Here is a 24975-nt window from a genome sequence, read left to right on the forward strand (position 1 = left end):
AAGTATAACTTTCAGGGCTAAAAACTCTTATTTTTTCAAGCTGTCACTACGATAATGTTACATATTTCGGCACTGTGTGCAGTATTTTGTAAAAATGTTTACATTTACTGTCCCCTTTAACCCCATAGTTACCTTGCGCTATGAACTACCACATAGATTGGGGTACATTTAGGGTTAAATAAACTTGGTTATATGTCACCTGTTAAACATAAGGAATATGTATTAAATTGAAGTGATCTAATGCATACATAGTCTAAGTAAGCGACAATGGGGGCGTGAAATGCGTTAGCCTGCTTGCTAAGATTTTTTCCCATGCTCTTTTAACAAGCATTAAATAATATTTTTTTATATTTTTTGCCACACTTTTGGAGTGCAGATGTTTTTTTACTTGTTGTTTATGCTTGACGTATTAACATTTTTATGTCTGTGATTTAAAGGGATATTGCATTAATTTTGTTCTTTGTTTTCTATGCACAATAACTAGACGTGCATTTGTTTAGTAACAAATATACATTTATTAGCGAAACACTGATATTCGTCTTGTTTTAACAAGACGAATATCTGAACGAATGCAGCACAAAATTTAAAGAAAACAAAGGAATACGTGGCAATATTCATTTGTTTCCTTTAAATGGTTAAAAAATTCTTACCTTTCCTAAGCGAGCTGGAGAGTCACGCTTACCCGCTTCTCTTCTTCATAGAGCCCTGGCGGTGCTAACAGGAGGCTTAGCGCCACGGCTCCCAAGGCCTGCACTAAAAGAGAAGGTCCTTTAGTGCAGGACGTGGGAGCCGCCACACTAAGCCTCTTGTTAGCGCTGCCAGAAAAAGAGAAGCGGTAAGCACGGCTCTCCAGCTCGCTTAGGAAAGACTTTTCGTTGCTACATGTGAACTATTTCACCTGTAGCAGTGGAACATGTACATTTGTTTAACAAAAGCGTATGTAATTGTTCAACCAATGGTTAGTATTTGTTTAGTTTAAAACAAGACAAATACGGAATAGCAAGGGCGCCAAATATTTGAAATATGAAAAAATTAAACCGAACTCATGCACAACATTTCAAAATGAATTACTTTGTTAATTTTATACTTTTATACTTTATTTATAAATAAATGCTTCTGTCCTGAACAAACCATTGTTTTTTCTTGTCAGGCTAGACAACCAATCAATAGAACTCAGACTTGCCTTTATCAGCCAATGAGCACGAGCAGCCAAGTACATAATTGATACTGCTGTTATAATTTCAATTTACATTCAAACAGCTTTAAAAAGGGACACTGAACCCAAATTTTTTTCTTTCATGATTCAGATAGAGCATGAAATTTTAAGCAACTTTCTAATTTACTCCTATTATCAAGTTTTCTTCATTCTCTTGCTATCTTTATTTGAAAACCAAGAATGTAAGTTTAGAAGCCGGCCCATTTTTGGTTCACAACCTGGGTTGTCCTTGCTGATTGGACAGCACCAATAAACAAGGGCTTTCCAGGGTCTAAACCAAAAATTGTCTGGCTCCTTAGCTTAGTTGCCTTCTTTTTCAAATAAAGATAGCAAGAGAACGAAGAAAATTTATATTAGAAGTAAATTAGAAAGTTGCTTAAAATTGCATGCTCTATCTGAATCACAAAAGAAAAAAAATTGGGTTTAGTGTCCCTTTAACTCAGGTGTGGGCAGACTTTTGTAAGGCAAGGGCTACCTCTAATTTTATTCCAAGTGACGTGGTCACCTAACTTAAAAAAAAAAAAAAAACACCAGTCGGTGACTGAAAATTGTATTTTTGCCACAAATAGGACCTGCTGGCTGACAATTGCAATTTTGACACAAATAATACAGCTTTAAAAATTAGCCGCAGTCTTTTATAATAAATACAGCCGCTCTCTTACTGTGAGAGCTCTCTCTTTACGTCACGCTGGGACCATCAAGTAACCTTATCTGTGTACCGAGACTGCGTATGAATAAGTAGTCACAATAAAGACAGTTCGAGTCTAGGGCTAGCGGAGAAGTCAAGCCTGGAACACATGAGAAACTCACAGCTCAGGTACAACGATGACAATGAACTATTCTCAGCCAATCATAGACAGACTCATTCTACAAAGTAATTTTATTGGCTGGACCCCATGTAAGGTTGATTAGGGGGCAGGCAGGTCCTGTTGACTGCTCTCCATCTGTCCCCTACTAGCTGAAGACTACTGCAAATAGTTGGGACAGTTTCAGCGGCAGGACCTGCAGGCTCTGTACCGCCATACACAGCAACCAGAGACTGGTATAGCAGCAACAGGACTGACTTGCACAATTTGGTGACAACAAATTCTGGGGACAGAAAACTGCAGAAACTAGCACAAAGTATAGCTAATATTAGTGTGTCAGAGAAAGTATCAGAGAGCAGCATCAACGCATGGTACAGAGTAAGTAAAAGAACCTGAGGGGGAGTAACAGACCCTGGGGAAAAAAAACATAATTTATGCTTACCTGATAAATTCCTTTCTTCTGTTGTGTGATCAGTCCACGGGTCATCATTACTTCTGGGATATAACTCCTCCCCAACAGGAAATGCAAGAGGATTCACCCAGCAGAGCTGCATATAGCTCCTCCCCTCTACGTCAGTCCCAGTCATTCGACCAAGAATCAACGAGAAAGGAGTAACCAAGGGTGAAGTGGTGACTGGAGTATAATTTAAAAGATATTTACCTGCCTTAAAAACAGGGCGGGCCGTGGACTGATCACACAACAGAAGAAAGGAATTTATCAGGTAAGCATAAATTATGTTTTCTTCTGTTATGTGTGATCAGTCCACGGGTCATCATTACTTCTGGGATACCAATACCAAAGCAAAAGTACACGGATGACGGGAGGGAAAGGCAGGCTCATTATACAGAAGGAACCACTGCCTGAAGAACCTTTCTCCCAAAAATAGCCTCCGAAGAAGCAAAAGTGTCAAATTTGTAAAATTTGGAAAAAGTATGAAGTGAAGACCAAGTTGCAGCCTTGCAAATCTGTTCAACAGAGGCCTCATTCTTAAAGGCCCAAGTGGAAGCCACAGCTCTAGTGGAGTGAGCTGTAATTCTTTCAGGAGGCTGCTGTCCAGCAGTCTCATAGGCTAAACGTATTATGCTACGAAGCCAAAAAGAGAGAGAGGTAGCAGAAGCTTTTTGACCTCTCCTCTGTCCAGAGTAAACGACAAACAAGGAAGAAGTTTGGCGAAAATCTTTAGTTGCCTGCAAGTAGAACTTGAGGGCACGAACTACATCCAGATTGTGTAAAAGACGTTCCTTCTTTGAAGAAGGATTTGGACACAAGGATGGGACAACAATCTCTTGATTGATGTTCCTGTTAGTGACTACCTTAGGTAAGAACCCAGGTTTAGTACGCAGAACTACCTTGTCTGAGTGAAAAATCAGATAAGGGGAATCACAATGTAAGGCTGATAACTCAGAGACTCTTCGAGCCGAGGAAATAGCCATTAAAAACAGAACTTTCCAAGATAACATTTTTATATCAATGGAATGAAGGGGTTCAAACGGAACACCCTGTAAAACGTTAAGAACTAAGTTTAAACTCCATGGTGGAGCAACAGCTTTAAACACAGGCTTGATCCTAGCTAAAGCCTGACAAAAGGACTGGACGTCTGGATTTTCTGACAGACGTCTGTGTAACAAGATGGACAGAGCTGAAATCTGTCCCTTTAATGAACTAGCTGATAAACCCTTTTCTAAACCTTCTTGTAGAAAAGACAGTATCCTAGCGATCCTAACCTTACTCCAGGAGTAACCTTTGGATTCGCACCAGTATAGGTATTTCCGCCATATTTTATGGTAAATCCTTCTGGTAACAGGCTTCCTAGCCTGAATTAGGGTATCAATAACCGACTCAGAAAAACCACGTTTTGATAAAATCAAGCGTTCAATTTCCAAGCAGTCAGCTTCAGAGAAGTTAGATTTTGATGTTTGAATGGACCCTGTATCAGAAGGTCCTGTCTTAGAGGTAGAAACCAAGGCGGACAGGATGACATGTCCACTAGATCTGCATACCAAGTCCTGCGTGGCCATGCAGGTGCTATTAGAATTACTGATGCTCTCTCCTGTTTGATTTTGGCAATCAATCGAGGAAGCAGCGGGAAGGGTGGAAACACATAAGCCATCCTGAAGTTCCAAGGTGCTGTCAAAGCATCTATCAGAACTGCTCCCGGATCCCTGGATCTGGACCCGTAGCGAGGAAGTTTGGCGTTCTGGCGAGACGCCATGAGATCTATCTCTGGTTTGCCCCAACGTCGAAGTATTTGGGCAAAGACCTCCGGATGAAGTTCCCACTCCCCCGGATGAAAAGTCTGGCGACTCAAGAAATCCGCCTCCCAGTTCTCCACTCCCGGGATGTGGATTGCTGACAGGTGGCAAGAGTGAGACTCTGCCCAGCGAATTATCTTTGATACTTCCATCATTGCTAGGGAGCTTCTTGTCCCTCCCTGATGGTTGATGTAAGCTACAGTCGTGATGTTGTCCGACTGAAACCTGATGAACCCCCGAGTTGTTAACTGGGGCCAAGCCAGAAGGGCATTGAGAACTGCTCTCAATTCCAGAATGTTTATTGGAAGGAGACTCTCCTCCTGATTCCATAGTCCCTGAGCCTTCAGAGAATTCCAGACAGCGCCCCAACCTAGTAGGCTGGCGTCTGTTGTTACAATTGTCCAGTCTGGCCTGCTGAATGGCATCCCCCTGGACAGGTGTGGCCGATAAAGCCACCATAGAAGAGAATTTCTGGTCTCTTGATTCAGATTCAGAGTAGGGGACAAATCTGAGTAATCCCCATTCCACTGACTTAGCATGCATAATTGCAGCGGTCTGAGGTGTAGGCGTGCAAAAGGTACTATGTCCATTGCCGCTACCATTAAGCCGATCACCTCCATGCATTGAGCTACTGACGGGTGTTGAATGGAATGAAGGACGCGGCATGCATTTTGAAGCTTTGTTAACCTGTCTTCTGTCAGGTAAATCTTCATTTCTACAGAATCTATAAGAGTCCCCAAGAATGGAACTCTTGTGAGAGGAAAGAGAGAACTCTTCTTTTCGTTCACTTTCCATCCATGCGACCTTAGAAATGCCAGAACTAACTCTGTATGAGACTTGGCAGTTTGAAAGCTTGAAGCTTGAATTAGAATGTCGTCTAGGTACGGAGCTACCGAAATCCCTCGCGGTCTTAGTACCGCTAGAAGGGCACCCAGAACCTTTGTGAAGATTCTTGGAGCCGTAGCCAATCCGAATGGAAGAGCTACAAACTGGTAGTGCCTGTCTAAGAAGGCAAACCTTAGATACCGGTGATGATCTTTGTGGATCGGTATGTGAAGGTAAGCATCCTTTAAATCCACTGTGGTCATGTACTGACCCTCTTGGATCATGGGTAAGATTGTCCGAATAGTTTCCATTTTGAACGATGGAACTCTTAGGAATTTGTTTAGAGTCTTTAAATCTAAGATTGGCCTGAAAGTTCCCTCTTTTTTGGGAACCACAAACAGGTTTGAGTAGAACCCTTGTCCTTGTTCCGACCGCGGAACCGGATGGATCACTCCCATTAATAACAGATCTTGTACGCAGCGTAGAAACGCTTCTTTCTTTATCTGGTTTGTTGACAACCTTGACAGATGAAATCTCCCTCTTGGGGGAGATAATTTGAAGTCTAGAAGGTATCCCTGCGATATGATCTCTAGAGCCCAGGGATCCTGAACATCTCTTGCCCAGGCCTGGGCGAAGAGAGAGAGTCTGCCCCCCACTAGATCCGGTCCCGGATCGGGGGCTCTCGGTTCATGCTGTCTTTGGGGCAGCAGCAGGTTTCCTGGCCTGCTTGCTCTTGTTCCAGGACTGGTTAGGCTTCCAGCCTTGCCTGTAACGAGCAACAGCTCCTTCCTGTTTTGGTGCAGTGGAGGTTGATGCTGCTCCTGTTTTAAAGTTCCGAAAGGGACGAAAATTAGACTGTCTAGCCTTAGCTTTGGCTTTGTCTTGAGGTAGGGCGTGGCCCTTACCTCCTGTAATGTCAGCGATAATCTCTTTCAAACCGGGCCCAAATAAAGACTGCCCCTTGAAAGGTATATTAAGTAATTTGGACTTAGAAGTAACATCAGCTGACCAGGATTTTAGCCACAGCGCCCTACGTGCCTGTATGGCGAATCCTGAGTTCTTAGCCGTAAGTTTGGTTAAATGTACTACGGCCTCCGAAATGAAGGAATTAGCTAGTTTAAGGACTCTAAGCCTGTCCGTAATGTCGTCTAGCGTAGATGAACTAAGGTTCTCTTCAAGCGACTCAATCCAAAATGCTGCCGCAGCCGTAATCGGCGCGATACATGCAAGGGGTTGTAATATAAAACCTTGTTGAACAAACATTTTCTTAAGGTAACCCTCTAATTTTTTATCCATTGGATCTGAGAAAGCACAGCTATCCTCCACCGGGATAGTGGTACGCTTAGCTAAAGTAGAAACTGCTCCCTCCACCTTGGGGACCGTTTGCCATAAGTCCCGAGTGGTGGCGTCTATTGGAAACATCTTTCTAAATATTGGAGGGGGTGAGAACGGCACACCGGGTCTATCCCACTCCTTAGTAACAATTTCAGTTAGTCTCTTAGGTATAGGAAAAACGTCAGTACTCGCCGGTACCGCAAAGTATTTATCCAACCTACACAGTTTCTCTGGTATTGCAACGGTGTTACAATCGTTGAGAGCTGCTAAGACCTCCCCTAGTAATACACGGAGGTTCTCCAATTTAAATTTAAAATTTGAAATATCTGAGTCCAATCTGTTTGGATCAGAACCGTCACCCACAGAATGAAGCTCTCCGTCCTCATGCTCTGCGAGCTGTGACGCAGTATCAGACATGGCCCTAGCATTGTCAGCGCACTCTGTTCTCACCCCAGAGTGATCACGCTTGCCTCTTAGTTCTGGTAATTTAGACAAAACTTCAGTCATAACAGTAGCCATATCTTGTAATGTTATCTGTAATGGCCGCCCAGATGTACTAGGCGCCAAAATATCACGCACCTCCCGGGCGGGAGACGCAGGTACTGCCGCGTGAGGCGAGTTAGTCGGCATAACTCTCCCCTCGCTGTTTGGTGAAATTTGTTCACATTGTACAGATTGACTTTTATTTAAAGTAGCATCAATACAGTTAGTACATAAATTTCTATTGGGCTCCACCTTGGCATTGGAACAAATGACACAGATATCTTCCTCTGAGTCAGACATGTTTAACACACTAGCAAAAAACTTACAACTTGGTTATAATCTTTTTTAGCAAAAAACGTACTGTGCCTCAAAGAGGTACTAACGATTAAATGACAGTTGAAATAGTGAACTGAAAAACAGTTATAGCATCAAACTTTAAAACAACAAAACTTTTAGCAAAGGTTTGTTCCCATTAGTAAAATAACAATAATTAAATTTGACATAAAAAATACAAAGCAACGTTTTTATTCACAGTCACTATAAGAATTCTCACAGCTCTGCTGAGAGAATTTACCTCCCTTCAAAGAAGTTTGAAGACCCCTGAGATCTATCAGAGATGAACCGGATCATGCAGGAAAAATAAAAGTAACTGACTGGTATTTTTTGATGCGTAGCAAAGAGCGCCAAAACGGCCCCTCCCTCTCCCACACAGCAGTGAAGAGAAACGAAACTGTCACAAATAAAGCAAAAAAACTGCCAAGTGGAAAATAATGCCCAAATATTTATTCACACAGTACCTCAGCAATGTAAACGATTCTACATTCCAGCAAAAACGTTTAACATGATAAATAGTTATTAAAAAGGATTAGTGACCTTTAACAGAGTAGTTCCGGTGAAATACCATCCCCAGAATACTGAAGTGTATACATACATGTCATTTTAACGGTATGGCAGGATTTTCTCATCAATTCCATTCAGAAAATAAAAACTGCTACATACCTCAATGCAGATTCCTCTGCCCGCTGTCCCCTGATCTGAAGCCTTTACCTCCCTCAGATGGCCGAGAACAGCAATATGATCTTAACTACTCCGGTTAAAATCATAGTAAAAAACTCTGACAGATTCTTCCTCAAACTCTGCCAGAGAAGTAATAACACGCTCCGGTGCTATTTTAAAATAACAAACTTTTGATTGAAGTCATAAAAACTAAGTATAATCACCATAGTCCTCTCACACATCCTATCTAGTCGTTGGGTGCAAGAGAATGACTGGGACTGACGTAGAGGGGAGGAGCTATATGCAGCTCTGCTGGGTGAATCCTCTTGCATTTCCTGTTGGGGAGGAGTTATATCCCAGAAGTAATGATGACCCGTGGACTGATCACACATAACAGAAGAAAACATCACCAGACCATTCACCCAGCAGAGCCTGGTGACAAGTAACGGAGGACAGAACTAGAAAGTAGCAGCAGAATATCAGACAGAGCAGGACCTGGAACTGCCAAACCCAGGGATACCGAGCAGCATCTCAGCCTGGTGCATGAAGAGTCGGTACTATGGACTGACCGCTCTTGAGACAAAAAGTAGGAGAGTTTGGGACAGGCAGTAACCAAAGCTGGGGCAGCGAGTTCAGCTACAGCTGGGTCGCGCATGCTGAAGTACACATACCGCCGCCATAGACTCATAGCCGGCTTCAAAACTCTGCATAATAAGAGAAACATTTCTCATACATCTACAGTGGCGAATCTCTTCACGCAGAATCTAGATGTGTGAGAAATATTTCTCTTATTATGAAGACTTTTGGAATCTTCCAGGAGGTCACCTCAAAATTCACTCGCGGTCCACTGGTAGACCGCAATCTACCTCTTGCCCACCCCTGCTTTAACTTAACATTTTGTTCAAGTAAAATATATTTTCACTAGATGGTAGCACTTTTTTAAAATTGTATTCTCTTTGTGAATCACAAAAAGAAAAAAACCTTTGGGTTTCATATACCTTTAAGTTTAATTGAAATAGTACACAACTTGAGTGGATTTTTTGGGCTCCATCGTCTTAGTACTTGTTTTATGCAATATTAATTTTAATACGCACTCACAAAGGAAGTCTTTTATGTGAGGAAATCAACACACCCGCACTAGCAACATGCAGATATTAACATGCACTAGACTATCGCTCAACTGATGCAAAAATAACTTTGGGCACAAAATTTGAAGAGATAAGGATTGCGCTTAAAGGGACAGTTCACCCAAAAAATGTCTCCCCTTTAAATTATTCCCAATGATCCTTTTAACCTGCTAGAGTGTATTAAATTGGTTACAAGTAGCTCCTTTACTCCTATTTCAGCATTTGAAATAGCTGATTTAGCATGTGGTATCGCCACCTACACTGAACAAATTAATACTGGAGTATAGGCTATTGAATAGCCTAAGTATACACAGCCAGCAGAAGAGATTACACTCTCAGTGGGATGCAGGATAGTTAAGTAATAAAATAATAATTTTCCATTGTTCTCTCAATGTATTAAGCTTTGGTGTTCCAGCCAAATAAAAGATAAGGAAGCAAGAGTGTGTACACAAACTTAGAACATAATGAGATCTGATATCACCTTTAAGTTCAACACATTGTAATAGGCTGTGGTTTCAAAGCACAAAATCAGCTTCTTCATATACACAAATAAGCATGAAAATGGATTTTATCAAATATTTTATACTCTGCAGTCGGTATAACAAGTCATTTAAAATACATTAATGGAAAAACAATTTTACAGTGTACTGTCCCTTTAAGTGATGTCAGCACACAATAGCGCTAACATTTTTGTTTTGTTTACCACTCATAATCTTTTAGGCCAAACCTGCTTTAAGGGAACATTAGATTGAAAACAAAATTTTTCCACACTAATAAAAAAAAAACCCAGTAACTACACATGCTGAAAATATTTATGTATTTAGTTTATTTATTTTTGCACGGAAAAAATTTGCTGCACTCTTAAAATTATATTAAAACTAACATGAATGGAATATTTATAAAAAATTATTCCTAGAGATCAATAATCGTAACAGCTCCCACAATGCACTGGTACATGTTTCAATAGATATACAGTATATACATAGAGTATATATATTTATTTCAGGACAGGGGCTGATTATATAAAAAAAAGTTCTGATGTAAACACTTGCTGTAAAAAAATGAAATCACATGATCAGCGATGCGATCACGTGATTTCAAGGCTGGGAATGGATCACGGAGGACAGCCTAAACTACTAGGCACACCCCCCAGTCCGTTTTTAGATTGTGTCAAAGGAGGAGGCTGCAGGACACCATATAAGGTAGGATGTTCCATGCCATCCTAACCACATTATTATTATTATTTTTATTTATTTTAGAAGTGCCAACATATTCCGCAGCGCTGTCCATGGATACAATTCATTTAGATAAAACAATGATAAAAAAAACTTGTAGGAGACAGGACAAAATTTACAAACACATACAGGAGGAATTGAGGGACCTATTCCCGTGGGAACTTACAATCTAGAAGGGTAGGAGGTTGAGAAACAGGAGGAGGTGAGAACTGCAAGATGTAGCATCCTAACGGCATGAAGGGGTTAATTAGATAAAACAAAGACAACATATCTCTCTCTCTCTCTCTTTCACCATCCAGTGTTCTATGGAAAGGGTAGAGTTCTGGGTACACTAAATGAGCAAAAATGTAGAAGTAAATGACGATTAACAAAAATTCTGGGTTCTAGAGACATATTCTTTGTGATTAGGTTCTTGAGGATAATAAGGATAAAGTGAGAAAATGTTTTATAGTTTAATAGATATGACGAACAGAACCTTTAAAGGGATACTAAATCCAAAAAATGTCTTTCATGATTCAAATAGAGCATGAGATCTTAAGCAACTTTATCATTTATTCCTATGATCAATTTTTCTTTGTTCTCTTGCTATCTTTATTTAAAAAGCAGAAATCTAAAGCTTAGGAGCCGGACCATTTTTGGTTCAGAATCTGGGTTACACTTGCTCATTGGTTGGCTGAATGTTGTCGCCAATAAGCAAGCGCTATCCAGGGCGCTGAAACTAAAATGGGCCTGCTCCTAAGCTTTACATTACTGCTGTTTAAATAAAGATAGCAAGAGAACGAAGAAAATGTGATAATAGGAGTAAATTAGAACGTTGCTTAAAATGTCATGCTCTATCTGAATCATGAAAGGAAAAAAATGGGTTTAGTGTCCCTTTTAGAGAAAACCTATTGCCATTTATATCTAGAGCTTTAACATCAGAAACTTCTGCAGGAGAGAAAACGTAATAAAGTGACTAATTTAGGGCTAGATCACATGTGGAGCGGTAATTACCGCTCCCGCTCAAGTGATGACATCGCTAGAGGTTAACTTTTTGCTTGTATCACAAGTTAAAAGTAAAAATGTTGAGCTCGAACAAAACCCTTTAAATTATTTTACTTTTGTTATTATGTTTTCCTTATTTCTTTTAACCTCTTAAGGATCGGGCAGTTTAGACTAAAACTTCCCTAAAAGACCAGAGCATTTTTACCATCACTACATTTAAACAGAAATAGAGCATTGTTTTTTGTTTTTTTTTATTTACCTATCAAAACTATATATTTTTTTTAGTAGACAACCCAAAAGTATTGATCTAGGCTCATTTTGGTATATTTCATGCCACCATTTCACCGCCAAATGCGATAAAATAAAAAAAGTTAACTTTTTCACAAACTTTGGGTTTCGCACTAAAATTATTTACATACTGCTTGTTCCATCATGGCACAAATTATTGTAAAAGCTTCTCTGGGATCCCCTTTGTTCCGAAATAGGAGACATATTTGGCTTTGCCATTGCTTTTTGGTAATTAGAAGGCCGCAAATTGCAGCTGCGCACTACACTTATATTATTCCCAGCCGTGAAGGGGTTAATTAGGTAGCTTGTAATTTTAGCTTTAGTGTAGAGGTTAGCCTTCCAACTGACACTTCCCACTCCCTGATCCCTCTTAAACAGCTCTCTTCCCTCCCCCACCCCCAATGGTCACCCCAATCTTAAGTACTGGCAGACAGTCTGCCAGTATGCAGTTTTATACTTTTTTTATTTTTCTTTTGCCTATTATTATTTTCCCCCATTCTAACTAATTGCTGCCATCTTAGGTACTGGCAGCTGTCTGCCGTGCCCAGTTATCCATCAATTTGCTTTTTTTTTTTTTAAATTTGATGATAACAATTAAATGTTTTTTCTGTAGTGTAGCTGCCCCCCTCATTACCCTACCCCTCCCAGATCTCTTTCTTGCACTCTAATCCCCCTTCAATTATAAGAATTCCCTCTCCCTCCTTCCCCCTCCTCCGCCCGCCCTCCTTCCCACTCAATGTCGCTGTAAAAAAAAAAATCTGTAGTGTAGCGGTCCCTCCCGCCCCTCTCCAGCGATGGGCCACCCACCCGCCTCCCTCCTAACCCTCCTACACCACCAAGAGTGGCCCTCTCTGCATCGGTACCTCTGCCCGTCTATTTCTGCACTGCCCACTTAACAACCAGCGTCGTACAGGGTACGCGCAAGTCGTTAACGGGTTAAAAGGCTCTTTCATACAAAGTGCACAATTTCTCCTACCAGCTTCGAAGGGGTTAATGCAGAAAACTTGTGACTACAGGAGGTAACCAAATGTTTTAAACAGCTAGATGCTGTGGTATCGTTGATACTTTGGTCTCTGTGTCTCTGTAATTAACACTGGCCAAGAATAGTCACTAGATTGTTGACCAGAAAATGTGGAAAGGAGACATTTGTTGGCCACAATCCCATCAAGTAAACGTCAAGGACGTCTGGGAATATAATTATGTTGACATAGGATAGAATAACAGAATGCTACTACAGCACTATTAACAATTATCTGTGATAAGACTGGTAGGCTGAATAAATATCATTTGTTCTGAGGTAAATTGTTCCATGCTTGGGAGGGCAAAGCTATGGCCTAGGCACAATTACATTTTGAACTATTAAGCAATAAACAAGGAAATCAAATGCTTGAGGACGTATTTGTGTTACCCACAGTAAACTTTCCTCTAAGCCAGTACTGTTCGGTGCCACTTGCTTTGCAGATAATGCTTAAAGGGACATAGAAGATAAACATGAACCTTTATAATTTTGATAAATAATATAATTAAAAAATACATATTTCCAATTTATTTTGTCAAATGTACTCTCTTAGGGCCAGTAGATCAAAAACTTGCCAGCTTGGAGAGAAATCTCACCAAATCTTTGGGGGCTATTTTTGAGCATTATTTTACAATGTAGGTGTCACTTCTTCACATCCAGAACTCTGCATAGAGAGATAAACAAATCTCAAGAAAACAATTTTAAAAGTCTTTGAAAGGACCTTGCGGTACTGACAAGACATATTTGCTAGAGCGGAGAGGTTTACACACCAGGGCCCGGACTGGAAAACCAATCGGCCCTTGAAATGTTTGAAGACTGGCCCTAGGCCCACCTTAACCAACCCCCACCCACGTTGCCTAGAGCCTCTTTTTTTTTCCCCGCTACAGGCCCCCACACCCTCGTCAGGAGCGGAGCGGCCTTGAAGAAATGGACTACGCATGCGCACAAAAGTTGCTTCGTGACCTCCCTAACGAAAGGATGCGGCCCTCCAACCAGTATACTAGCAGGCCAATCTAGCACTAAATCACACAATATTTTTGGGATTTTTTTTAGACCTTATAATGTGAAGTATGAGTCTCCCTTTCACATACAGAACCTGCATAGTGAGATAAAAATCTCTCAAGGTAAAATTTGAGTTTCTAATTTCTTTCATGTAATTGGCAAGAGTCCATGAGCTAGTGACGTATGGGATATACAATCCTACCAGGAGGGGCAAAGTTTCCCAAACCTCAAAATGCCTATAAATACACCCCTCACCACACCCACAATTCAGTTTTAAAAACTTTGCCTCCTATGGAGGTGGTGAAGTAAGTTTCTGCTAAGATTTCTACGTTGATATGCGCTTCTCAGCATTTTGAAGCCCGATTCCTCTCAGAGTACAGTGAATGTCAGAGGGACGTGGAGAGTATTACCCATTGAATGCAGTGATTTTCCTAACGGGGGTCTATTTCATAGGTTCTCTGTTATCGGTCGTAGAGATTCATCTCCTACCTCCCTTTTCAGATCGACAATATACACTCATATACCATTACCTCTACTGATAACTGTTTCAGTACTGGTTTGGCTATCTGCTATATGTGGATGGGTGTCTTTAGTAAGTATGTTTTTATTTCTTAAGACACCTCAGCTATGGTTTGGCACTTTATGCATTTATATAAAGTTCTAAATATATGTATTGTACTTATAATTGCCATGAGTCAGGTTCATGTATTTCCTTTTGCAGATTGTCAGTTTCATATTTGGGAAAGTTAATATTGAGAAATATTTTCTTACCTGGGGTTTAGTCTTTTTTTCAATTGACTACTTGTTTTAAATTGCGGGCTGTCTTAGGCTTGCGGGTGCGCTAAATGCTACACTTTATTGCGTCATTCTTGGCGCGGAGAGGCACGTCCATTGACGCTAGTTCATCATTTCCGGCGTCGTAGTTGACTCAGGGGTTCACACAGGGTTGCGTCGTGACGCGAATGTGTCATTTCCGGACATGGTTGGCACCAAAAAAAAATTCAGTTACGTTGTGCGTCATACTTGGCACCAAACTTTTTTTCATTATTTATTGCCCCATTGCTTTTGCCTCTTGCCTTTTTCTATGTCAGAGGGCTATGCTATTTGCATTTTTTCCCATTCCTGAAACTGTAATATAAGGAAATTGATAATTTTGCTTTATATGTTGTTTTTTCTTTTACATTCTGCAAGATGTCTCAATCTGATCCTGCCTCAGAAGTATCTGCTGGAACTTTGCTGCCTGACATTGGTTCTACCAAAGCTAAGTACATTTATTGTAAAATTGTGGAGATTATATCTCCTAATGTCATTTGTATTAGTTGTCATGATAAACTTTTACATGCAGATAAAGTGTCCATCTGTAATAGTACATTGCCGGTTGCAGTTCCTTCAACTTCTAATGTACATGATATACCTATGAATTTTAAAGAATTTGTTACTGATTATATTCAGAAAGCTTTGTCTGCATTTCCACATTCTAATAAGCGTAAGAGGTCTTTTAAAACTTCTCATTCAGTTGATGAAATTTCTAATGACTGACAACATAATGAATTATCCACCTCTGATGAGGTTCTATCTGATTCAGAAGATCCTTCCTCAGACGTTGACACTGACAAATCTACTTATTTATTTAAAATAGAGTATATGCGTTCCTTGTTAAAAGAAGTGTTAATTACTTTGGATATTGAGGAAGCTAGTCCTCTTGATATTAAAACTAGTAAACGTTTAAATCGTGTTTTTAAACCTACTGTGGTTACTCCAGAGGTTTTTCCTATTCCTGAGGCTATTTCTGACATGATTTTTAAGGAATGGAATAAGCCAGGTACTCCTTTTAATCCTTCTGCAAGGTTTAAAAAATTGTATCCTTTACCAGCAATTGCAATAGAGTTTTGCGAAAAGATCCCCAAAGTTGATGGTGCTATTTCTACTCTTGCTAAACAAACCACTATTCCTATGGAAGATAGTACTTCCTTTAAAGATCCTTTAGATATTAAGCTTGAATCTTATCTAAGGAAAGCCTATTTATATTCAGGTCATCTTCTTAGGCCTGCAATTACTTTGGCTGATGTTGCAGCTGCTTCAACTTTTTGGTTGGAGAATTTAGCGCAACAAGAATTGGATTCTGACATATCTAGCATTGTTCGCTTACTGCAATATGCTAATCATTTTATTTGTGATGCCATTTTTTATATTATCAAAATTGATGTTAGATCCATGTCTTTAGCTATTTTAGCTAGAAGAGTTTTATGGCTTAAATCTTGGAATGCTGATATGACATCTAAGTCTAGATTACTATCTCTTTCTTTCCAAGGTAATAATTTATTTGGTTCTCAGTTGGATTCTATTATTTCAACTGTTACTGGGGGGAAAGGAGTTTTTTTGCCTCAGGATAAAAAACCTAAGGGTAAATCCAAGGCTTCTAATCATTTGTTCCTTTTGTCAAAATAAGGAACAAAAACCTAATCCTTCCCCCAAGGAATCGGTTTCCAATTGGAAGCCTTCCTCAAATTGGAATAAATCCAAGCCTTTCCAAAAACCAAAATCAGCCCCTAAATCCGCATGAAGGTGCGGCCCTCATTCCAGCACAGCTGGTAGGGGGCAGATTAAGGTTTTTCAAGGATGTTTGGATAAATTCTGTCCAAAATCAATGGATTCAGAGCATTGTCTCTCAGGGGTACCAAATAGGATTAAGAGTAAGACCTCCTGTGAGAAGATTTTTTCTCTCACGCATCCCAGTGAATCCAGTAAAAGCTCAGGCTTTCCTGAAGTGTGTTTCAGATCTGGAGGTTTCAGGGGTAATCATGCCGGTTCCTTTTGCAGGAACAAGGCCTGGGGTTTTATTCAAATCTATTTATTGTCCCAAAGAAATAAAATTCATTCAGACCAGTTCTGGATCTGAAAATTTTGAATCGTTATGTAAGAGTACCAACTTTCAAGATGGTGACTATAAGGACTATTCTGCCTTTTGTTCAGCAAGGACATTATATGTCTACAATAGACTTGCAGGATGCTTACCTTCATTTACAGATTCATCCAGAACATTATCAGTTCCTGAGATTCTCTTTTCTAGACAAGCATTACCAATTTGTTGCTCTTCCATTTGGCCTAGCAACAGCTCCAAGAATCTTTTCAAAGGTTCTGGGTGCCCTACTCTCTGTAATCAGAGAACAGGGTATTGCAGTGTTTCCTTATTTGGACGATATCTTGGTACTAGCTCAGTCTTTACGTTCTGCAGAATCTCACACGAATCAACTTGCGTTGTTTCTTCAAAAACATGGTTGGAGGATCAATTTACCAAAAGGTTTTTTGATTCCTCAGACAAGGGTCACCTTTTTAGGTTTCCAGATAGATTCAGTGTCCATGACTCTGTCTCTAACAGACAAGAGACGTTTGAAATTGGTTGCAGCATGTCGGCACCTTCAGTCTCAGTCATTCCCTTCAGTGGCTATGTGCATGGAAGTTTTAGGCCTCATGACTGCAGCATCGGACGCGATTCCTTTTGCTCGTTTTCACATGAGACCTCTTCAGCTTTGCATGCTGAATCAATGGTGTCGGGATTACACAAAGATATCACAATTAATATCCTTAAATCCCAATGTTCGACACTCTCTGACGTGGTGGTTAAATCACCAGCGTTTAGTTCAAGGGGCCTATTTTATTCGGCCAACCTGGACTGTGATCACAACAGATGCGAGTCTTTCAGGTTGGGGAGCTGTCTGGGGATCTCTGACAGCACAAGTGGTTTGGAAATCTCAAGAGGCGAGATTACCAATCAATATTTTAGAACTCTGTGCAATTCTCAGAGCTCTTCAGTTTTGGCCTCTGTTGAAGAGAGAACCGTTCATTTGTTTTCAGACAGACAATATCACAACAGTGGCATATGTCAATCATCAGGGTGGGACTCACAGTCCCCTAGCTATGAAAGAAGTATCTTGGATACTTGTTTGGGCGGAATCCAGCTCTTGTCTAATTTCTGCGGTTCATATCCCAGGTGTAGACAATTGGGAGGCGGATTTTCTCAGCCGTCAGACTTTACATCCAGGGGAGTGGTCTCTCCATCCGGATGTGTTTTCTCAGATTGTTCAGATGTGGGGTCTTCCAGAAATAGATCTGATGGCTTCTTATCTATACAAGAAACTTCCCAGATACCTGTCCAGGTCCAGGGATTCTCAGGCGGAAGCAGTGGATGCACTGACACTTCCTTGGTGTTATCAACCTGCTTATATCTTCCCGCCTCTACTTATTCTTCTGAGAGTGATCTCCAAGATCATCATGGAACAATCATTTGTGTTGCAGGTGGCTCCAGCATGGCCCCACAGGTTATGGTATGCAGCTCTTGTTCGGATGTCCAGTTGCCAACCTTGACCACTTCCGTTAAGGCCAGACCTACTGTCTCAAGGTCCGTTTTTTCCATCAGGATCTCAAATCATTACATTTGAAGGTATGGAAATTGAACACTTAGTATTAAGTCATAGGGGTTTCTCTGACTCAGTAATTAATACTATGTTACAAGCTCGTAAATCTGTCTCTAGGAAGATTTATTATCGAGTTTGGAAGACTTACATTTCATGGTGTTCTTCTCATAAATTCTCTTGGCATTCTTTCAGAAATCCTAGAATTTTACAGTTTCTCCAGGATGGTTTGGATAGGGGTTTGTCTGCAAGTTCCTTGAAGGGACAAATCTCTGCTCTTTCTCTTTTATTTCACAGAAAGATTGCTAATCTTCCTGATATTCACTGTTTTGTACAGGCTTTAGTTCGTATTAAGCCTGTCATTAAATCAATTTCTCCTCCTTGGAGTCTTAATTTGGTTTTGAAGGCGTTACAGGCTCCTCCTTTTGAGCCTATGCATTCTTTGGATATTAAACTACTTTCTTGGAAAGTGCTGTTCCTTTTGGCCATCTCTTCTGCTAGAAGAGTTTCTGAGCTATCTGCTCTTTCTTGTGAATCTCCTTTTCTGATTTTTCGCAGTTTTGCGGACTTCATTTGAATTTTCACCTAAGGTTGTGAATTCTAACACCATTAGTAGAGAAATTGTTGTCCCTTCTTTGTGTCCTAATCCTAAGAATCCTTTGGAAAGATCCTTACATTCTTTGGATGTGGTAAGAGCTTTGAAATATTATGTTGAAGCTACTAAAGATTTCAGGAAGACTTCTAGTCTATTTGTTATATTTTCTGGTCCTAGGACAGGTCAGAAGGCTTCTGCTATTTCCTTGGCCTCTTGGTTAAAGCTTTTGATTCATCAAGCTTATTTGGAGTCGGGTCAAGCCCCGCCTCAGAGAATTACAGCTCATTCTACTAGGTCAGTCTCCACTTCGTGGGCTTTAAGAATGAAGCTTCAGTTGATCAGATTTGCAAAGCAGCGACTTGGTCCTCATTGCATACATTTACTAAATTCTACTGTTTTTATGTATTCGCTTCTTCTGAAGCAGTTTTTGGTAGAAAAGTTCTTCAGGCAGCTGTTTCAGTTTGATTCTTCTGCTGCTGTTTTAAATTTTTTCTTCTTAAGAATAACTTATATTTAGGTTGTGGATTATTTTTCAGCATTTGGCTGTTGTTTATTTTTTATCCCTCCCTCTCTAGTGACTCTTGCGTGGAGTTCCACATCTTGGGTATTTGATATACCATACGTCACTAGCTCATGGACTCTTGCCAATTACATGAAAGAAAACATAATTTATGTAAGAACTTACCTGATAAATTCATTTCTTTCATATTGGCAAGAGTCCTGAGGCCCACCCTTTTTATGGTGGTTATGATTTTTTGTATAAAGCACAATTATTCCAAATTCCTTTGTTGATGCTTTTTACTCCTTTCTTTATCACCCCACTACTTGGCTATTCTTTAAACTGAATTGTGGGTGTGGTGAGGGGTGTATTTATAGGCATTTTGAGGTTTGGGAAACTTTGTCCCTCCTGGTAGGATTGTATATCCCATACGTCACTAGCTCATGGACTCTTGCCAATAGGAAAGAAATTAATTTATCAGGTAAGTTCTTACATAAATTATGTTTTTTTGTGAGGGACCTCGCTGTACTGATGAGACTTCTTAAATCATTTTGTCTGAGTGGAGAGCATATCAGTTTTAACTATGATGCCACTTTGCAACTGGCAAAGGTAACAAAAAACTGAAAGTTATAATTGTTACTACATAGGGGACAGCACAAAACGGGCATTAAACAATTTGGCCAAAATAAATAAACATTTTAGATTACAATCTCAATTTACCTGTCATTTTAACTGAGAAAATTGTTTTTTCAATTCCACAAAGTGTCTAAAAAGTAACGGCCCTGCAATGATGGAATCTAGGTATTCCCTTCATCTATCTCTTCTGCTGAGGATAATTATGGACATACACAAGACAGGAAATAAAAGAGAGTGTGAGCAAGCAAGCTGTGTGTCTCCTTTATTGCCTGTTATATATCTGTCCCTCATTGTCCACAACAGCAGAGATGGATCAAGGGAATCCATATGTTTCAAAATGGCGTCGCCCATTAATTTATAGAAACTAAAACTTTACACTTATATCTTCAATATCTAAACAACAAAAAAAGAAAATAAAGAAATACATGGTAAATTGCGTCTATATACTACATCCAAGCTTATCTCTGAATACATCACTATATGAAGTGAAAGATTAGGTTAACCTCAGAAACTTTGTTTCTAAAATAAACATAGATTGTTTGTGTGCTTAAAAATGCTGTTGCTAGTTTGTTCAGGATATTGTTTAAACAACTGCATGTACTGACTGGTAATATAACCTCAATTTTACTGCATAAGCTTGCTGCAAAGTATTCATCAAAGGATATGACATAAAGAAACATATTTGTATTTCAGACAGGACAATAGAAAGCAACCCCCAGTTTGTAGGATAGACCTATTCTTATCCCCCACAGTGTTTGTCATTACTACGTCTTGTGGAAGTCTATTCCATGAATCAATCACCCTTTCTGTAAAGAAGTGCTTCCGTAAATTACTCCTGAATCTACTGCCCTTCAGCTTGAGATCATGACCCCTTGGTCTTGAATGTTAATTTTTGGAAAAAATACTCACAGCCTCAGCTTTACTTAGCCCCTTAAAGTGAATTTAAATTTTGATGCTAAAGTGCCCGGTTTTTAAAAATTTGATTAAAAACAGGGGCACTTTAAAGGGACACTGAACCCAAATTTTTTCTTTCGTGATTCAGATAGAGCATGACATTTTAAGCAACTTTCTAATTTACTCCTATTATCAAATTTTTTTTCATTCTCTTGGTATCTTTATCTTTTATTTGCCGGCCCATTTTTTGTGAACAACCTGGGTTGTTCTTGCTGATTGGTGGATAAATTCATCCACCAATAAAAAGTCTACACCAAAATTATTATTGTTTAAAAAGATAGATAATGCCTTTACTACCCATTCCCCAGCTTTGCACAACCAACATGGTTATATAATTTAATTTACTTTATAACATTTAATCCTCTAAATTTCTGTCTGTTTCTAAGCAACTACAGATAGCCTCTTATTACAAGCTTTTTTATTAGCTTTTCACAACAAGAGACTCCTACTCTATGTGTGTCATATAGATAACATTGTGCTCTCTTCCGTGAAGTTGTGCAGGATGCAGCCCTAATTGGATAAAATGCAAGTTAATAGATAATAAATAAATAGCCATGAGATAAGGGACTGTCTGCAGAAGCCTAGATACAAGGTTATCACAGAGGTAAAAAGTATATTAATATAATCTTGTTGGTTATGCAAAACTGGGGAATAAAGGGATTAGCTATCTTTTTAAACAATAACAATTTTGGAGTAGACTGTCCCTTTAAAAGACAAACTGATTTTGAATTTATACCATGCCTTTCGCCTAAATAATTTCTGCTGGGCCAATAACAGTGTGTTTACGTTGAACTGAAGATTTTTTTGCACAGGTAAGAAGAGCAAATAGTATTTAGCATCTACTGCAGCTTCCGGCTATGCCAATAAAAACTTTGAGACTCATTGGGGTAGGAAAGTGCTATATAAATAATCATGTTTCCACTGTGTTAACTGGACATTTTGACAAAGGAAGATGTAGGTCTGGTCAGTCTCAAAACGGAGCATATCCCTTTTTTAAAAAAAAAATGTAAACCCCAAAATAAATCTATCTGCATATGTGTGGTTGTTTGTGTGAACTCCTTGTATTTCCATCCGGTACGAATAGGAAGCTTGTGTGTGTAAACAGGAAGTTGTCCTTGTTTCGCAGAGTACACAACGTTAATCAGCAAGGACAATTAGAACAGCACATATAAAAAAAATTAAACACAATAACAAAAAGGGACAAGGACTATCACCACAAGATTAAAGTCCTGGTATATACATTCACCTAATATTCTGAAGCACATGGTTACTTGACGGATGCCGCTCTCTGAGGGACAGTCATTCGGCGCACCAGGAGTGCTGTTTGTAAACAGGAAGAGTACAGGATTACCTGCCCCACCGCTGCAGCGACTAACAGAACTGCTTAAATTCCTACAAAAGAAAACTTGATTAATAAAATAAGTGGGGGCAGTTACAAACACATTTTATAATCAGTCATAGTAATAAAAGTTTGACTTGCACGGTTTGTATATTATATATAACTATACATGTAGAATATATACACATATAGGATATTTAAGTATTAAATCATAGCGTTGATCGTAATGCTGCAGAAAAGTACACGGTTTTCATTGGCAATCCCATGGAGTGCCAATCAAAAAGACACATTTAAAGCAATATTAAAAAACATTTTACAAGCATAGTAATGAGGTTCAGCCCCAGCTCCCTCTATTCAAGGGTGCTGCCCTGCTGAAATCTAACGTTCAATGCATTCCAGTGCTAACCTGTTTACACATGTACAGTGACTCTCCCTTCACCTGCAGTGTAACATAGTTTCCAAAATGGCGGCACCCATAATTAGAGGAGGGTGCATTAAATATGATTAGTGTTTAACGCCCCTTTAACCACACAGGTTGTCTGTTTCACCATCATAATTTTAATGGGTGTTCCTTACCCACCATGCCAGTCTATGATGGGACGGCCCATAGTTAAATCCTGCAGATAAACCATACTTTCATTATCACCATAGACTATAGCATCAACCAATCCACTCGTAGGAAATCGACTCTTCAAATCAATTTTGCTTCTGTTCTCTAAATACACGGCCACAGCACCGCCACTTTTTGTGGGCAAGAGAGCAGAGTCTGGTAGAGTCTGATTAGCTGTACAGAAAAGTAAAAAAGAAATATATATATTTAATTATATAATGAATAAGAACATGTAAATCTACAGACATCAAATATTTTCTACCCTAAATTTAAAAATACTCAAAATAATAAGAAAGTAAGACTATAAATAAACAGAAGAAAGATGATACAACAAATACACCAAAGCTTAATTTTACATACATGTTAAAGGGATATGAAACTCGCATTTTTTTCTTTCATAATTTATTTAGACAGATCATACAATTTTAAACAACTGACCAAGTTACTTCTATTATCTAATTTGCTTCATTCTCTTGATATCCTTTGTTGAAAAGAATATCTAAGTAGGCTCAGTTGTTGCTGTTGTATTCTCTATCTGAACCATGAAAGAAAAAATGTTGGCTTCATGTCCTATTAAATGGATTGGATACAGCATACAATTTTAAGCAACTTTACAATTTATTCTATTAACCATTTTGCTTAGTTCTCTGGGTATCCTTTGTTAAACAGCAACTCTAGGTGAGCTAGTCATCTGGCAGCAGTGTTTGTAACTATGTATAACATTGCAATAAACATTGTTGCAAACAGTACAGCCATAGGCGCTGATTTATTATTGCCTGGTGGACATGATACACTGCAGCGTATAATGTCCGCCAGACATTGCTAAATGCAGACAATTCAGCATTGCACAAGCAGTTCTGGTGAACTGCTTGTGCAATGCCGCCCCCTGCAGATTTTCGGCCAATCGGCTGCTAGCAGGGGGTGTCAATCAACCCGATCGTATAGGATCGGGTTGATTGCTGTCCGCCGCTCAGAGGCGATGGATACAGTTAAGCAGCAGGGGTCTTAAGACCGCTCGTGCGGAAACAGGGCAAGATGACCAGATTCGGGGCTTGTTAAATCGGCCCCATAGAATGCTACAGACACTCTATGCTACAGACACTCTAGTCTGCAACTATGTATAACTTTTCTATAAACATTGTTGCAATTGCAAACACTGCTGTCAGATAGCTAAGGACACGTGCACGCTCCTGAGCTTATCTAGGATTACTCTTTAGCAAAGGATAACAAGGTAACTGAGCAAAATTTAAATAGAGCATGCAATTTTAAGCAACTTTCCAATTTACTTCTATCTAAATCATTAACACTTAAATTTGACTTTACTATCCCATAAATATAATAAAATGAGGTTGAAGAAGGCAGATATTATTTCATTTCAATCTTTACTATAAAAAATACTTATGTTGAAGGTGAAATCTCCTTTCCTCTAGCCATAAAGTATGACCTTTGGGCATACAGCTCTTCCTAGGTATAAGAAATTCTTTATACGAGCTGAGTGTATTTATACATGGCTATATCACATCAACCATTTTTTCAAGGTTAAAACAGACATTTGGTTAACCTTTCTGTAGCTATAGCTCTACCCATTTGATCCCTATAACTGTTTTTTTTTGTACTCCACCTTTGTTAATAGCGCTGCGGAATCTGTTGGCGCTCTACAAATAACCGATAATAATAATAATAATAATAAAGGGCCATTCAGGTCGAAAACTGACATGTTCTAATTCATACTGTGTGTGTAACTCCATTGTGGGTGTCATGAAAACCTCATGATTTCATGTTGTGAGGGGTTAATATTTTCTCTGTGTAATTATTTTGTTTTTCTATTTGAGTAAATTCATGTGTTTATCTTTAAAAAATGTTAAGGATAAATCATTTCTAAGCTCCACTTGACCAAACTTTATAACTTTTAGAGACCTAGTGCCTCAAGTCAGTTTAGGAGACAAAATATGTCAGCACAGGGTGACAGAAAACAATGTCCTGTATCAAGACAGGGACTGAGGTCAATAGGAGTTGTAAACACAAGGATATCTTAAGATACTTTTCATCACTTCTATGTTAGAGGGTGACCAAACATGACATACATACATGTCATGTTTGGTATCAAAATAATCCTCATGGTGTCACAATGAAACTAAAAATAATAAAAGTATTCAATAACTTCAGCAAGGGCTGCAGGGCTTTTTATTTCCTGCCATAAAAGGGTGTGTGGCTACCTTCCTTGTCCATTTTAGAAGGGGCTTGGTCAGAAACTTGACTTAAGGAAAAAACATGTATTTAACTGTGATTCAGTTAAAATATTTTTTCCATTCTACATGGGAGGCTGCATGCAGAGTGTTTGACTAGTCTTCATTCCATCTCC

At 39.3% G+C, this 24975-nt stretch overlaps 1 protein-coding gene across 1 annotated transcript in view; it reads right to left on the reverse strand.

The window, feature by feature from the left end:
- The window catches only part of LOC128642006 (uncharacterized), a 238353-nt gene that overhangs the window by 157572 nt on the left and 55806 nt on the right, over positions 1 to 24975 (reverse strand). The window contains exons 3-4 of the mRNA XM_053694643.1: positions 22580 to 22787; positions 21911 to 22056 (exon numbers count right to left, since the gene is read on the reverse strand). Coding sequence (XP_053550618.1) covers positions 21911 to 22056; positions 22580 to 22787 — 354 coding nt within the window. The remainder of the gene's footprint in view (positions 1 to 21910; positions 22057 to 22579; positions 22788 to 24975) is intronic.

This window comes from Bombina bombina, chromosome 11 (assembly GCF_027579735.1).
Source record: "Bombina bombina isolate aBomBom1 chromosome 11, aBomBom1.pri, whole genome shotgun sequence".
In the NCBI taxonomy this organism is placed as follows: Eukaryota; Metazoa; Chordata; class Amphibia; order Anura; family Bombinatoridae; genus Bombina; species Bombina bombina.